Below are 17,044 nucleotides of genomic sequence, written 5' to 3'. Positions count from 1 at the left end.
TACAATTGAATTTCAAAAACGAGGCCTCCCTCATATGCATGCACTTTTATTTCTTAAGGGCCCAGACAAAATTCAGACATGTGCGCAAGTAGACAAATTAGTCTGTGCAGAATTTCCAGACCCAAAAGATGATCCTGTGCTTTTTGAAACTATCAAATGTTGTATGGTACATGGAGCATGTGGTGCTCGAAATCCGCAAGCACCATGTATGGAAAATGGTAGATGCACTAAGAGATACCCTCGAGTTTTTATAGAAACAACAACTATGGATCAAGATGGATACCCTATCTATCGTCGTTGCAATAATGGTTAAGTACATACTGTGAGGGGACAAGAAGTTGATAACAGGGATGTCGTGCCATACAATGCATATCTTTCTAAACTTTTCAACTGTCATATAAATGTGGAAGTTTGTGCTGGGATGAGATGTGTCAAGTATATACATAAGTACATTTATAAGGGTTATGATCGTACAACGATGGTGTTAGGAATGATAAATGAGATTCAACAATATCTCGATGCAAGGTATATTGGACCTCTAGAAGCTGCTTGGCGAATATTTGGTCATCCTTTGCATGCAGAGATGCCAACAGTTGTACGATTGGCACTTCATTTACCTGGAATGCATCGCGTTGGTTTTAACCCAGAAGAGTCATTAGAAACGATTCAATCTAGAGTTGGTCAACAAATGTCAACTCTTACTGGCTTCTTTGCATATTGTGCTGGCAGTGAAGATGAATGTCCATTCACTTATCAAGAATTTCCACAACATTATGTTTGGCTCAAGTCGGAAAAGAGATGAAAATCAAGAGAAAGGGGATTTGCAATTGGTAGAATGTATTTTGCTAGCACTAATTGTGGTGAAAGATTTTATCTGCGTTTGTTACTAACCGTTGTCAAAGGACCAAAGTCATTTCGGTCTTTACGCACGGTCGATAATGTTGTGCATGATACATTTAAATTAGCATGTGTTGCAAGGGGGCTTTTAGAAGATGATGAAGACTGGATACAATGCTTGAAAGAGGCGGCAGTTATGAAAGCTAGATATCAATTGAGGAGATTGTTTAGTATTATTCTCACCCAGTGCTCTCCACTAAATCCATGTGCATTATGGAATCAATTCTCAACGCATATATGTGATGATCTTGCACATAAAATTCGTACATTGTTTGCCATTTCTAACCCAACTGAAGCTCAAATTAAAGATTATGGTCTCCATCTTTTGAATCAAATGCTTCATGAATCAGGCAAAATTTTAATTGACTTCCCACCCATGCCACAACCTACTGCAAATTGGAGTGCAGTAGTTGGTAATCGATTGATATTCGAACATCGACAATTGTAGAGTGAGGCACTGAAGGATCATCCCGAGGAAACATAGCATGCAACGGAAGCGATTTTAAAAAAAAAAAACTTTCCTCGTATTGATTAGAATCTAGGAAACTTACTTCTTCTACGGATTACTGGACGGAATGAAGCAAGAGGAGGAGGATGAGCGGGAGCTTCTTCGCGTGGTGGAGATGACGGCTGTCCTGCAATCCTTCGGCTCCTTCGCATCAGAACTTGAACGGTTCTCTTTCGATCTTCCGAAGTATGACTCGAACTCGTGGCCTCTCTTTCGGTGAAGAAGAGTCAAAAATTGACTTGGATGAAAAAACAACCAAGGAGAGAATATAAAGGGAGAACCCTAGGGTTAAAACCCTAGTGGGCCAAACCCTAATGGGCCAAGTCCATTTAATTAATTTTTCTAATTGGGTTAGCCCAATTAATTAATTAAAAACTAATGAACTATTATTTTATTCTAGCCCAATTAATTATGGACCATTCTGAATAAAATAATTATCTCTCAATGTAATTCATCCAACAAGCCAAATGTATTAAATAATAGATGAGTTAAATCGAGCTACCCCGGGGACCAAAAGATAAATTATTCACGGCTACTAAAATAACCAAAATATCCCTGCTACCTAGTAGCTATATTTTGTCATTCTAAGTGTTCCAACTATCACCATATGGTAACACTGACCCCACGAATAATTTTGCATATGCCATGTCTTTGACCTACTAGTGTAATGACGAAAATACCCCTCTGCGTAACACCCATCATTTAGAAAGGAATAATGTACTAACACCTCTCTAAATGATTTCTACCATCCTTAGATCACTAGTCCAATAATCCGTAACTACTCGAATGTACTTGCTTATCACTGGGAGCTACCCAGAAGCACACACTCTTAAGTCACGTTCCTAGGGCCCTGGATTATTTGATTATTCTTGGACAATCACAAGGGGGTGAATCACAGAAACCATCTTGTATTAGTCTGTCTTAGCTAATTAGAAACCATACTCCCAACTCAAAAGGTTATTGATCTTTGATAGACCTCACCTACAGTGAATCTAAGAATATAGCTCTAGGTTCACTAGACCACCAACTAATACTCAAGTATTAGAGTACTCGTCCACGTAGTAGCAGTGATAGACTAGCTCCATGATAATTAGTACTTTGTCATTAGCTTCTATCACAGGTCCACTCTACGCATTCCAAATGCGCCTGTACAATTAGAGTAAACGAACTGTTTACTGGCTAAGGCAAGCCATCCTCCATTAGGATCTATTGCACAATGATCTTATCATGATAGAATGCCCAGTTCTATCAAAAGATCAAGAGTAATGTTTTCTTGCTTATTAAGTACCCATGATTCATGCCTAACTGTGAAGAACGACCCATCACATGAATCACTTACTTAATAGCATGGACACTTTTCCAACAATTAAATGCAAATAATATATGTGCCATAAACTGACTAAAAGAAACATCATTACCATAAATTAAACAAAACTTGTCTTTAGGGCATACATTTCCAACAGGCACAACAGACAGATCCACAAATTTCTATTGATTGTCTCAATAATGGACAGCGGAATGCTTATAACACAATCACTTCTTCAGTTTTTCAAAATAAAGGAGTTGTTTTCTTTCTAAATGGGGGTGTTGGAATAGGGAAAACATTTTTGTACAATACAATAGCATTAAAATGTCTCAACCTTGGGCATATTGTTATTACTGTGGCTTCATCTAGAATTGCATCATTGTTACTGGTCGGAGGTCGCACTGCACATTCAACATTTTCGGGCATATTGTTATTACTGTGGCTTCATCTAGAATTGCATCATTGTTACTGGTCGGAGGTCGCACTGCACATTCAACATTTTCTATCCCATTAGATGTGTTGGAAAATTCAAATTGTGGGCTTAGTAAACAATTATTACAAGCTGAGTTATTTAGAGAAACAAAACTCATAATTTGGGATGAAGTTCCGATGCAACATAGACATTGTGTTGAGGCGGTTGATCGTACATTGAGGGATATTTGTGATAGTGACAAGCCATTTGGGGGTATTACTGTTGTTCTTGGTGGAGACTTTCGACAAATCTTACCAGTTATACCCAAAGGATTTCGTGAGCAAATTGTGAATGCATCATTAAGACACTCTATTCTATGGAAGCATATACATATCTTAACTTTGGATTTGAATATGCGCTTGAATCATGAAGACCGTGAAAATGCTAATTTTGCAAATTTTGTGATGGAGGTAACACTACTATAACCTTTGTGTCATATTATATAGATTATTTTAAATTAATAAATTGTGTTTTCATTCTTATTTTTTTATTGATTTCACTTTTTTTAGATTGGGACCAATCATCAAGAAATCGCTAACCTTCCATCAACAATACACAAATGTCAAGATTTGAATGAATTACTCTCTACAGTTTACCCACGGTTGAACATAATAGAGACGTCAACCCCAACATATTTAACTGAACACACAATTTTGTCTGCGCGTAACGATGATGTCAGTGACATCAATACTACTGCATTGAATATCTTTCCAGGGAGATTACATACTTATCTTGCAGAAGATAAAATGTCTGAAGATAATGAAGTCTATCCTACTATTACAAATAGATATCCTAATGAATATTTAAATTCATTGGATCCTCCTGGGTTGCCAACTTTTAAGTTAGAGTTGAAGGTGGGTTGTCCTATAATATTGTTGAGAAACATTGCACCGAAAGATAGACTATGTAATGGTACAAGATTGATGGTTACTAGGTGCAACACTCGCATAATTGAAGCTCAAATTTTAACTGGAGAAAAGTTTGGCAATTTGGCATTCATACCAAGGATATCTTTGGCACCATCTTCTTCAGAAATGCCTTTTCAAATGACAAGACGTTAATTTCCAGTCTGATTGGCTTATGCCTTGAGTATTAATAAATCTCAAGGACAATCTGTGAAATTTGTTGGGGTCGATTTGTGCATACCAGTGTTTAGCCATGGGCAATTATATGTGGCATTGTCCAGATGTACATCATTTGATCGTATAAGTATCCTGCTCCCTAAAGATTGTTTGGATTCCACTACAAATATTGTTTATCCTGAAGTGTTGTTGTAGTGTTCAGAAGGTAACCATGTAGATTTATTTCTATTGATTATATAACTTTTTTTAAAATTTAAATTTGATAATAATTTGAAATATGGACTTCTGTAGGATTGGATGAAAAAATATATGGAGCTTAAAAAGAGAAATACAACTATCTTGCTTTGATGGGGATGTAATAAAGTAATTTCAATCTCAAAGTATATTTTGATGTGTATATTTCCAACAAATGTACTAATCTATATTTTTTTTATTTCACAAATTACCAGATTATTGTGCATGTTCATCATTGGGGATACATACAAGTTGATACGAAGACTTTTTGGAAAGTAATGAGGAGGAAGTTCGGGCAAACACATGTTTGAAGACATGTTATTGACACATTTTTTGTAAAGCATACATATTTTGTAAAGGTTTAACCTATTTTTTGTAAAAGTTTAACCCACTCTTTTGGTGAATGACAATATAATGTTTATTTTTTTTTATGTAATTATAATTTGATTGGCAGCAGTAGCACTAATTGGTGTGTATTTTAATTTTAATTTCTATTTGCAACAATAGCACTAATTAGTATTTGATATTTTTTTTTTATATTTGATTGGCAGCAATAACACTAACTGGTATGTATTGTTTGATATTTAACTTTTAATTTAATTTATTCAAATTGTAAAGTATTTTTTTAATTTAATTTTTATTTTTTATTATTTTTTTAATCTTAATATTATTTACACCGTGCCTTTAGGCACGGGCATTCCCTAGTATAATTATATGTCTCAACCCTACATGAATAATCCCACTTTAATAATAACTCTCCTAATTTCTCTTTAATTAAATCCCTTAATTTACTCCTATTAAATTCTTCCAAAATTCCCCTCACTTATTTATTCCAATTTCTCCCCAAATAAAATAAAATCTTTATTCTAGTAAAATCCTAAAATTCCAAATAATGATATTCTTGCATTCTTTAAAAAACAAATACCTATAAAATATTTCCCTTGGCCAAAAAAAAAATCATCTTAATTTCCTGAGAATTTAAATTCTCAAAATTTCCAAGCCCTCAAAATATTTATTTCACTCGAGATTTCTTAGGTCCTCTTACGTGTCACTACATGGGGTGCCCTAGAAAAACCAAAGAAAATAGCTTATGTATGCCCAAAGACCCGGATGACTATTGAGAGTCTCCATGGGAGAGAGTCCCCTAGAGCCTCCGAAAAGTGTTTGGGGGTGGTTAAGCCTTTGCATTGATAGCCCGACAACTCTTAGAGTCATCTAGGCCTAAGTTACCCGATGGCTCCGAATACCCTTTAGACGCACCCAAAGATATCTCTAGGCCCTTCAGCCTCATCCGATGCATCTTCCCAAAGGGTCTGAGGACTCTCATATGTAGACCCCACCAAATGTTTATAAATATATGCCCATTCCATGGAAAAAGGATCTTTTGGGAAACCTATCTAAACTCGCACCATCTCTCGGAGACCTTAGTCCTAAAGACTTAAAATTTAAGACTACGCTATACCTAATGGGAGATCACTCCCTCGAAGACTCAAAACTAACATATAACTCACACATCATCTTCATCCTTGCATATTTTCTTCTGGACATCAGTGTCTAACTTAGGCATTGGAGGGCCCGTGTGGGGAAGATCCCCGTGTGCATTTTGGAGGAGTTTGCGCTTGCAACTCTACGGATCAAAGAAGGCAGAATCGAAGCTACACGGTTGGCCGGTTCCTAACAGTGGTATCAGAGCGATAGCTTATCTCGAACCTTTGATGATTTCGTTAGATATATTCTGATTTTATCATCATTTTCTGGCAGTGTAATCAAAAGGCCTCGTTTTGAAATCTGTCATTATTTTGATAAATCGGAATAGCAGTAACGAATCAGTTTTGATTATCGATTTTGCCATGTCTAAATGATGTATTAATGTATTGAAAAGCATGCTAAGATGGTAGATTAAAAGGCTTAGTAATTAATTTTTAATGTGTTAGGAAACTGATATACATGAACGGAAAGAATCTGCCATTAATTACTATTTTCGGTGATGCATCTAACCAGCTTATTTTTGAGGGTTAAAAGAAGGATCTGTAATTGATTTGAAATAAGATTAAAACCAAACAACATGTTCGAAAAGAATCGGTTTGATATGATCAAACTGAGATCAATTTTGATGGGATATCAGATTCAAAGAATCGGTTTGAATCTTCCATTATAATCTGTTTTGATATGATCGATTCGTGATTATCATCTGATCGAATAGAAGCATCCTGATGTGTTCTAAATTGAACAGTAATAATGATATGATCAGTGTTTAAACGAACAACAATCTTGATGCAATCAGTATTCGCTTATCATTTAATATGATTAGTATATGTTCAAATAGTTTACAGTGTGTGTTAAGTTTATGACTTGATCAAAACCGAATACCAAGTAGTTTCTGATATGATCTTAAACGAACAGCATTGTAATGGCGCTGCCCCCGAACCCCTTTGTTCAATAGGCACATAATCTGTTATGTGCATTAGATATGCAAAAGCTGAAAATCTGTTTTGTTTACATGTCCTTTTAACTTGTATTCAATTGCTATCTTCATTGCTTGAGATGGTTTTATTATTCCTAAGATACATGCTTATATCATGTTAGTATCATTGTGTATGAGATGCATGCTTATGATGTATTAGTTATGCAATGGGCTAAATGCATGTATTGTGATTTAAATGAAAGATTAAAACCCCTCGCTTAAAATTATTTTAAGTAAGAATATTAAGTCGTGAACGGGGAAATCAAAAGAGTTTAATTTCTCCATGGCCTTCCATCATTGGCATATAATATAAGGTTTTCATGTTTGATATGTATCGCCAATATTATTTGGGGCATACTAAGTATGGCAATCTATATCATATGTTATGCATGATGATGTACATTAGGTGATATGTAGACATACTATCGTCAATATTATTTTGGGGTATCACTATTTGTCACACTTGTGGTTAATGATGGTTTGACTTAACTGTTTTGCATAAGAGTGTCAATAATATTTGAGTTTATGCAAATATGAGGCAAAATAGTTTGAGGGTTACATGAGATGTAATTGGTAAGAGTTACCTACCTTTTAAAATTACTATAAGAGCTTTGATATTATTTGAGTTTATGGTAATTCTAATTGGGTCTCAAGCCCACTAGAAAGCCTATGTATTTAAGCTTTCCAAATCTTATTTTGAGGGTGCTAAGATTTGATTAAAAAAGTGGGAGTATCACTTATGACAAAAGGTCCTTAATCATTTGTGAATGTAATTGATTGAATATTTATATGTATGATCATATTTATCTTTGCAGATTTGTGAAATAAAAAATGGCCAAGAATCCACTTGCAGGTTTGCTAGACACTAATAAGTTGACAGGTCCCAATTATCTGGATTGGCTAAGGAATCTCAAAATTGTTTTGGATTCCGAAAAGATAACATATGTTATGGATAAGGCCCCACCTGAAAATTTTTCAGAGGCATCCACCCCAGAGGAACTTACCACTTGGCAGAAGTGGAAAGATGATGATCTTCAGGCTCGTTGCTATATGATGGCATCGATGTCAAATGAGCTGCAAAAGCAGCACGAGAAAATGGAGCATGCAGCAGAGATTCATTTGCACCTACAAGAGTTGTATGGTGAGCAGACTAGACATGTGAGATATTAGATCTCAAAGGAGCTTTTTTGGGCCCATATAACGGATAGTGAATCTGTCAATGCTCATGTATTGAAGATGATAAGCTTGAATGAAAAGCTTGAGTCTTTGAATGTTGTCATGGATAATGATCTATATGTAGATCTTATTTTACAATCTCTTCCTAATTCATTTGATCATTTTGTCATGAACTTCAATATGCATAAGCTTGAAACTACTCTTCCTAAGTTGCTTAACATGTTGAAAACTGCTGAAATGACAATGAAGAAGGATAAACCTGTCATGCTCATTGGTTCCTCACATTCCTCTAAACCAAAGAAGAATTGGTCAAAGCAGGGAAAGGAGAAGAGTTCTCAAAAGGGGAAGACAAAGCCTAAGGGTGGAGTTAAGAAAGCAAAGCCAAGTCAGTCAGAGAAAGGAAATTGCTTCCATTGTGGAAAGCTTGGGCACTGGAAAAGGAATTGCAAGACTTATCTTGCAGAACTGAAACAGAAACGTTCTGATTCAGGTATGTACTTTGTTGAAATTAACCTTTCAGTTAAAAATGCTTCTTGGGTATTAGATACCGGATGTGGTAGTCATATTTGTAATGATTTGTAGTTGATGACAACAAGCAGGAGGCTAAATAAAGATGAGGCTTCTCTACGGCTTGGGAATGGAGCAAGAGTTCCTGCTATAGCCATAGGGACGGTTTATTTAGCTTTAGAATCTGGAATAAAGTTAGTTTTGAATGATTGTTTTTATGTGCCAAACATTATTAAGAACATTATTTCTATTCCTGTTTTGGACAAGGAAGGTTTTAATTTTACAATAGCAAATGGAGTTTGTTCTATTTTCAAAAATGGTTTTTTATATGGTACTGGTGCATTATCAAATAATTTGTATTCTGTTCAAACTAAAGATTCCATGATTTGTCTACAACAAAGTAACAAAAGAAAGGCTGATGATCAAAATTATGCTTACATGTGGCATTTGAGATTAGGTCATATTTCCAAAGACAGGATAAATGAGTTGGTTAAAAATGGGCTATTGAACTTATTTGACTTATAGTCACTTCCAACTTGTGAATCGTGTCTTAAAGGAAAGATGACGAAATCTCCATTTGTTGGACAAGTGGAGCGTGCATCTAACCTATTGGATTTGATCCATTCATATGTCTGTGGGCCACTAAATGTTAGTGCAAGAGGTGGTTTTTCATACTTTATTACCTCCACCGATGATTTCTCACGGTATGGCTATGTTTACCTTATGAAGCACAAGTCAGAAGCCTTTGAAAAGTTCAAAGAATTCAGGAATGAAGTAGAAAAACAAACAGGAAAAAGTATTAAGATCCTTCAACCTGATCGAGGGGGAGAATACTTGAGTATAGTATTCATTGATCATCTTAAAGAGAATGGGATTCTCTCCCAGTGGACTCCACCAGGAACACCACAACTAAATGGGATTTCTGAACGAAGGAATCGAACCTTATTAGATATGGTTAGATCCATGATGAGTTTCGCTGATCTCCCTTTATCCTTTTGGGGCTATGCTCTTGAGACAGCTGCCCATTTACTGAATAGAGTTCCCTCTAAATCAGTGCCTAAGACACCATATGAGATGTGGCTTGGTAAGACACCCAGTTACAAATATTTAAGAATATGGGGGTGTCCTACCTATGTTAAGAAAATAGTGGGAGATAAGTTGGATACTAGATCCACTAAGTGTAAGTTTGTGGGATATCCAAAAGAATCAATTGGATATTATTTCTATCATCCCCTTGAACAAAAGGTGTTTGCTTTAAGGAATGCCAATTTTCTAGAAAAGGAATTCCTATTAGATGGGAATAATGGCAATATGATAGATCTTGAAAAAATTCAAGAATCACAAACTACTATCCCACAGGTGGAAGCAGAAAATAACTTTGAACCTCAAAGTACACAATCTCCACGAAGATCCCAAAGGATCTCAAGACCTCCTGATAGGTATGGGTTCTTAGTTGAGGGTAATGAGGATAACCTTCTATTGGATGAGGATCCAAGAACCTACAAGGAGGCGATATCTGATATGGACTCGGGAAAATGGAAAGAAGCTATGAAATCCGAAATGGATTCCATGTACTCTAACAAAGTGTGGACTTTGGTAGATCCTCCTGAAGGTATTGTACCTATTGGCTGTAAATGGATCTGCAAGCGAAAGCTTGGAGTTGATGGAAAAGTAGAGACTTATAAAGCTCATTTGGTGGCAAAGGGTTACACTCAAACTCAAGGTATTGATTTTGAGGAAACCTTCTCACCAGTTGCGATGCTTAAATCCATTCGGATTTTACTTGCCATAGCCACATATTATGACTATGAGATATGGCAAATGGATGTGAAAACAACCTTCCTTAATGGTGACATTAAGGAGGATATTTATATGGTACAACCAGAGGGATTCATATCCAATGGAAATGAGCAGAAAGTCCACAAGCTTCAAAGGTCCATTTATGGACTAAAACAAGCTTCCTGGAGTTGGAACATACGTTTTGATGAGACAATCAAATTGTTTGATTTCATCAGAAACTTGGATGAACCATGTGTGTACAAGAAGGTTAGTGGGAGTGCAGTCACTTTTCTAGTGCTTTATGTTGATGACATACTACTCATTGGGAATGATGTAGGTATGTTACAAGCAACAAAAGCCTGGTTATCTACTAATTTCTCCATGAAAGATTTGGGCGAAGCATCTTATATTTTGGGGATTAAGATCTATAGAGATAGATAAAAAATGATGCTTGGATTGTCCCAATCATTGTATATAGATAAAATGTTAAAAAGGTTTAACATGGAAGGATCTAAAAGAGGATTTATTCCAATGCGCCATGGGATTTCTCTCTCCAAGTCTATGTCTCCAAAGACTCTAGAGGAGAGGAAAAGAATGGCATCTATACCCTATGCTTCTGCCATAGGTAGCATAATGTATGTTATGCTATGTACTAGACCTGATCTTGCACATGCTCTAAGTGTCATGAGCAGATATCAATCTAACCTAGGTGAGCAGCATTGGAAAGCTGTGAAAGGGGTTCTTAAGTACTTAAGAAGGATGAAAGACACTTTCATGGTTTATGGAGGAGGTGAACTGAAACTGGAATGCTTTTCAGATTCAAGTTTTCAATCTGATTTAGATGACTCTAAATCTGTGTCTGGTTATGTATTCACCCTTAATGGTGGAGCAATTTGTTGGAAGAGTTCCAAACAAGAAACTACTGCAGATTCTACCACTGAGGCTGAATATATTGCAGCATCAGATGCTGCAAAGGAAGCAGTTTGGATGAGAAATTTTATCTCAGCATTGGGAGTGGTTCCTACTATTGTTGATCCAGTTCTAGTATACTGTGATAACAATGGTGCCATTGCTCAAGCAAAGGAACCGAGGTCCCATCAAAGATCCAAACACATATTGCGGAGATATCATTTAATCCGTGAGATAATTGGTCGTGGTGACATCAAAATGGAGAAAGTTGCATCAGCGGAGAATGTAGCAGATCCCCTTACAAAACCATTGTCACAGCAAGTGTTTGAACGTCATCTTGAGAAGATGAGCTTAAGATACATGGGAAATTGGCTTTAGGGCAAGTGGGAGATTGTTAGAGTTATGCCTCACAAGCCAATTATATTTACATGTAATTGATCATATTTTTTCATTGTGACTCTTTATCTTCAATCAATTATTATTGTAAGGCATTATGTCTTATTTGTCAATGATGGTTGTCTTTATTATTTCCATTCTTAACAAAGTCCATAGATCAAATAGGCTCATGGAATATGGTCGTGCATAAAGATGACGATCATGAAATATATTCCTTATAAGCCTTGATCTTAAATGTTCCTAGTCATAGAGTTATTAGGATTGGACACTAATAACTCGGATAAACTAGCATATATGATGCATGCTCAATTAGGAGAATGTCTTGTTTCATAGACATTGGTGTATGGACACTAGTGCATATATGTGGGTGCTTATTATAAGAATAAGTACACTGAACTGACCCGCTACAGAATTCCTAATGGTAATTGGTTATAGTCGAATTGGAATTTCTGTGTTGCAATAGTGCAGATTGGTCCTTAGACTTGAGACATCATGGTAGTCTTATATTTGACTGGTTACGCTTTGGTTCTTTTATGGATTCCAATGGAGTCATTAACAAATCATCACTGGGCGTAACCTTATCACATATGAAGGCTTGTGGATGTCGAAATAGAATTCATCACTTATCGATAAGATGAGAAGATGTTCTGTGTATTCCGATGATTTCATGACTGAGGAAATCCTTGGCCAAGGTGAGGTGGAAATCAAAAGGTGTTTTGATTTCACATATTAAGTCATAAATCTGGAATGGATACATAGTTATTGAATGACTAGGGTTTCGTCATAAAACCATACCCTAAATTCAATCGGGACATAGATTGATAAAAGGATTTTACTATACGGTAATTGTAATTGAAAAGGTCCGTGTTTTTTCATCGTTGGCTAGGTATTCATGGCATGTTACTAGACGTTAACCATGATATGTAGGGTTTTAGAATTAATTTGATTGATTCTAAAACTATTAATTAAAGAGTTTAATTAAGAAGCCCATAAGATGTGCTAATTAAGAAGCCCATAAGTTTAATTAATCTAATGAGTTGGGCCTTCATATAGCCCAATAGAATTGGCCTACATCTAGCCCAATGGTGAACCTAAGGGGTTACACACTTAGGTCAAGCCCGTTTCATAATTTAAAAGAGAGATACGACCCAATATGATTATAGGCCAGATCTAAATCGTTTAGGGTTTTTCAAAGGCATAATTAGGGTTTTTACTCTATAAATAGGCTGCTTAAGAAGCTGAAAAAAAGGAGGGAAAAATTTGGATCTCTCTTGGAGGCGCCTAGGGTTTGCTAGCCCTACTCGAGGTTGTTGGAAATGTATGCCCTAAAGACATGTTTTGTTTAATTTATGGTAATGATGTTTCTTTTATTCAGTTTATGGCACATATATTATTTGCATTTAATTGTTGGAAAGGTGTCCATGCTATTAAGTAAGTGATTCATGTGATGGGTCGTTCTTCACAGTTAGGCATGAATCATGGGTACTTAATAAGCAAGAAAATATTACTCTTGATCTTTTGATAGAACTGGGCATTCTATCATGATAAGATCATTGTGCAATAGATCCTAATGGAGGATGGCTTGCCTTAGCCAGTAAACAGTCCGTTTACTCTAATTGTACAAGCGCATTTGGAATGCGTAGAGTGGACCTGTGATAGAAGCTAATGACAAAGTACTAATTATCATGGAGCTAGTCTATCACTGCTACTACGTGGACGAGTACTCTAATACTTGAGTATTAGTTGGTGGTCTAGTGAACCTAGAGCTATATTCTTAGATTCATTGTAGGTGAGGTCTATCAAAGATCAATATCCTTTTGAGTTGGGAGTATGGTTTCTAATTAGCTAAGACAGACTAATACAAGATAGTTTCTGTGATTCACCCCCTTGTGATTGTCCAAGAATAATCGAATAATCCAGGGCCCTGGGAACGTGACTTAAGAGTGTGTGCTTCTGGGTAGCTCCTAGTGATAAGCAAGTACATTCGAGTAGTCACGGATTATTGGACTAGTGATCTAAGGATGGTAGAAGTCATTTAGAAAGGTGTTAGTACATTATTCCTTTCTAAATGTTGGGTGTTACGCAGAGGGGTATTTTCGTCATTACACTAGTAGGTCAAAGACATGGCATATGCAAAATTATTCGTGGGGTCAGTGTTACCATATGGTGATAGTTGGAACACTTAGAATGACAAAATATAGCTACCAGGTAGCAGGGATATTTTGGTCATTTTAGTAGCCGTGAATAATTTGTCTTTTGGTCCCCGGGGTAGCTCGATGTAACTCATGTATTTTTTAATACATTTGGCTTGTTGGATGAATTATATTGAGAGAGAATTATTTTATTCAGAATGGTCCATAATTAATTGGGCTAAAATAAAATAATAGTTCATTAGGGTTTTTAATTAATTAATTGGGCTAACCCAATTAGAAAATTAATTAAATGATCTTGGCCCATTAAGGTTTGGCCCACTAGGGTTTTAACCCTAGGGTTCTCCCTATATATTCTCTCATTATTTGTTTTTTCATCCAAGTTGTTTTTCATTCTTCTTCACCGAAGAAAGGCCACGAGTTCGAGTCATATTTCGGAAGATCGAAAGAGAGCCTCGAAATTCTGATGCGAAGGAGCCAAAGGATAGCAGGACAGCCATCGTCTCCACCACGCGAAGAAGCTTCCGCGCATCCTGCCCCTATCGCCCCATTCCGACCGGTAATCCGCCGTAAAAGTAAGTCTCTTAGATTCTAATCAATACGAGGATCATTTTTTTTTTTTTAAAACGCTTCCGTTGCATGCTTTTGTATCCTCGTTTTTGATCCTTCAGAGGTGTCATGGAAAGGGTCGATCGTGTGGACTGACTTGGAGGAGTTTGCGCTTGCAACTCTACGGATCAAAGAAGGCAGAATCGAAGCGACACAGTTGGTCGGTTCCTAACACCTTTTGACTGTATTTTTGATTATAGATCCATCTAGAGTTGCCTCCAAGAAGATTGATCAAAGCCTTACCTCGAAGACTCTTTGGGACCCTCCTGATCAAAGTCCCCCAAAGACTCTCTAAGTGCAACCGACCCCGAAGACCCTGGAGACCCATTCGGGTCCCCAAGGTCTCAACTCTCCTAGATAACAGATCAAACTTAGCCTCTGTTGATCTTCAAAGTGGCATTTTGGACCATACCGTTCTCTTAGGAAGCTCTACTTTAGTTGTACCCAAGAGAAATAAATTTAATTGTTGTAGTTTGGAAACAACAATTTGGCACTATCTATGGGAACAAATGTATTTTCATATTTAGAGGTCATATCTTCATCCATAGCTCTCCAATCATAATCTATGAATGAGTCCCTAGATTTCCTGGTAAAGGTCTTACTCTTAAGGGTTAAGAACATGTTACCATGAACCTTTGTATTAAGGATATCATAATGATATTACCAGTCCTTAGATTTCTCAGAAGGGGACTATGATTAGTCGAGTACGGACTAGGACATGGGATACTACCTTTGATTAGTATGAGATGCTAATGATAAAGGATGGTGAGTCGCATACTATAATCCATGAGATGGATATAGTATACATGTGGGTAAATGCTAGTAGAACATCTATTGAATGTGACGCATGTGATAGATCAGATGGTTGAGAAGATTTATGATTTATCACAGGTTTTGATTGTGTTACTAGTCTTTAAACCAAAGGTAACACAATTATCTTGTATATCGGATGAATTTTCCATTGCTAAGAACCATTTGGTTACAAGGTAGGAGATGTACTGTATGGTGCATGTGTAGTGGCGTATGGAGGTATGTGATTACTAATGGGATCTATCGACCTTCGGCGTGACGTGAACATCCTATGCGATCAGTGATGGTCTAGATTGAAGAAACCCCTAGCAAGGGTATACTTGATTGGAAAGTCTTCCAATGTTGGAAGGAGTTCCAATATGTCATCTCAATCTAACCACATTGATTTTGGCATAGTTATCAAATTAGTGAGTTTGATCAATCTATGACTCTCACTTGATTGGGATGATAATCGATGGAAGGATTATAGTACATGGGAATCAAAAGTCCATATAGGTTCTATTCTAAAGTAAGACTTAATTATTGGGAGGATTACCTTGACATAATACTAATTGTCACTGAGGGTCTTTCGAGGTACCTCAAGGAAATGGAGAGGTCATTGTTGTAGAAAAAAATATTTGGTCCACATCAAATAGTTTAATGCGTCTTGATTGCTACTTAGTAGTTAATCTAGAAGGTCACACGCATATCCAAAAGTGGTGGTTGACAAAGTGATTAAAGATGAAATAGTCATTAAGAGTTAGTGGCGTTACTATTAAGAGTTAACGAATTTGGTTCAATGATCAAATTAATAAGGAGCAAATGTCAAGAGTTGACAGGCATGCCGTTAAGAGTTAACGAGGGCCTCGATTTCATCATGGGATGGTGAAAGGGTCATTAAGTGTTAATGGCGAGCCTAGATGCAATTATTGGAAACTTACTCGAATGGAAGAAAAATAGTCGACAACTTTTGAAGGCTGTTGATCGATTATGTCGACTAATCAAGCAAAATGGTTGATAGTTCATTTAGAACTATCGATTGGCTTTGTTAACCAATCGAGCAAAATAGTCGATAATTCCTTAGAAACTGTTGATCGTTCTTGTTGCAGAGGATCACGAATCCTCGATCGATTTTTCTTATATGCAATGTTTTTTGGGGCACGTGGCATAAGACGATGATAGGAGGTCGAGAGAGGTGATGACGTGTGTCCTGAAAGTAAAGCAAGATCGCTACAGAGCAAACAACGTAGTTCAAAATTTTTGAACTTACCCCAATCCCGACAATTGGATAAACGTCAAAATCAAATCATTCACATACAAATAAAATAAATCTAACCTTTAAATTTTCGAGTGGTTCAGGGATTCGAGCCGTCCAAGAGTCCGGCCTCTAACTCGTGATACGCGGCACGCGTCCATTGGCAAGGAGAGCGGAATAGGAGTGCTAGCTCCTTCTCATTTTCGCGGCTTGTGTATGGACAAAAAGAACGCCCACGTTTCAAATTGATGCCAAAAGAAACGGGGAAGAGTGAACAGCAATACGTTTTTCAACTCTTGAAAAACCACACCAAAAACTCTCTTTAATTTTGGGCAACCCATAAAGGGATATTTATAGATGTTATTGCCAAAATACAACAATATATTTTTAATTGAGGATAGACGCAAGAGTCTTGGGAGTCGTATCTTTGCTGATAAAAATCTGGACAAGCAATTGGATCTGATAAAGATCCAGATCTCATAGGGCTGATGATCTGGTGGCCCAAAATGAT

At 36.7% G+C, this 17,044-nt stretch overlaps 1 protein-coding gene and 1 pseudogene across 1 annotated transcript; both read left to right on the top strand.

Moving 5' to 3' along the window:
• Positions 1–478: 478 nt before the first annotated feature.
• Positions 479–4,244, top strand: LOC127788170 (uncharacterized). The gene is made up of 4 exons (XM_052316283.1): positions 479–635; positions 730–830; positions 3,081–3,593; positions 3,693–4,244. The coding sequence occupies exons 1-4, from the start codon at positions 479–481 to the stop codon at positions 4,242–4,244; spliced, it is 1,323 nt and encodes a 440-aa protein (XP_052172243.1).
• Positions 4,245–7,794: 3,550 nt separating this feature from the next.
• LOC127788169 (uncharacterized) lies at positions 7,795–11,712 on the top strand (annotated as a pseudogene).
• Positions 11,713–17,044: the final 5,332 nt, after the last annotated feature.

This window comes from Diospyros lotus, chromosome 13, assembly GCF_014633365.1.
Source record: "Diospyros lotus cultivar Yz01 chromosome 13, ASM1463336v1, whole genome shotgun sequence".
Taxonomy (NCBI): Eukaryota; Viridiplantae; Streptophyta; class Magnoliopsida; order Ericales; family Ebenaceae; genus Diospyros; species Diospyros lotus.
This window is presented reverse-complemented; position numbering and strand designations above follow the sequence as displayed.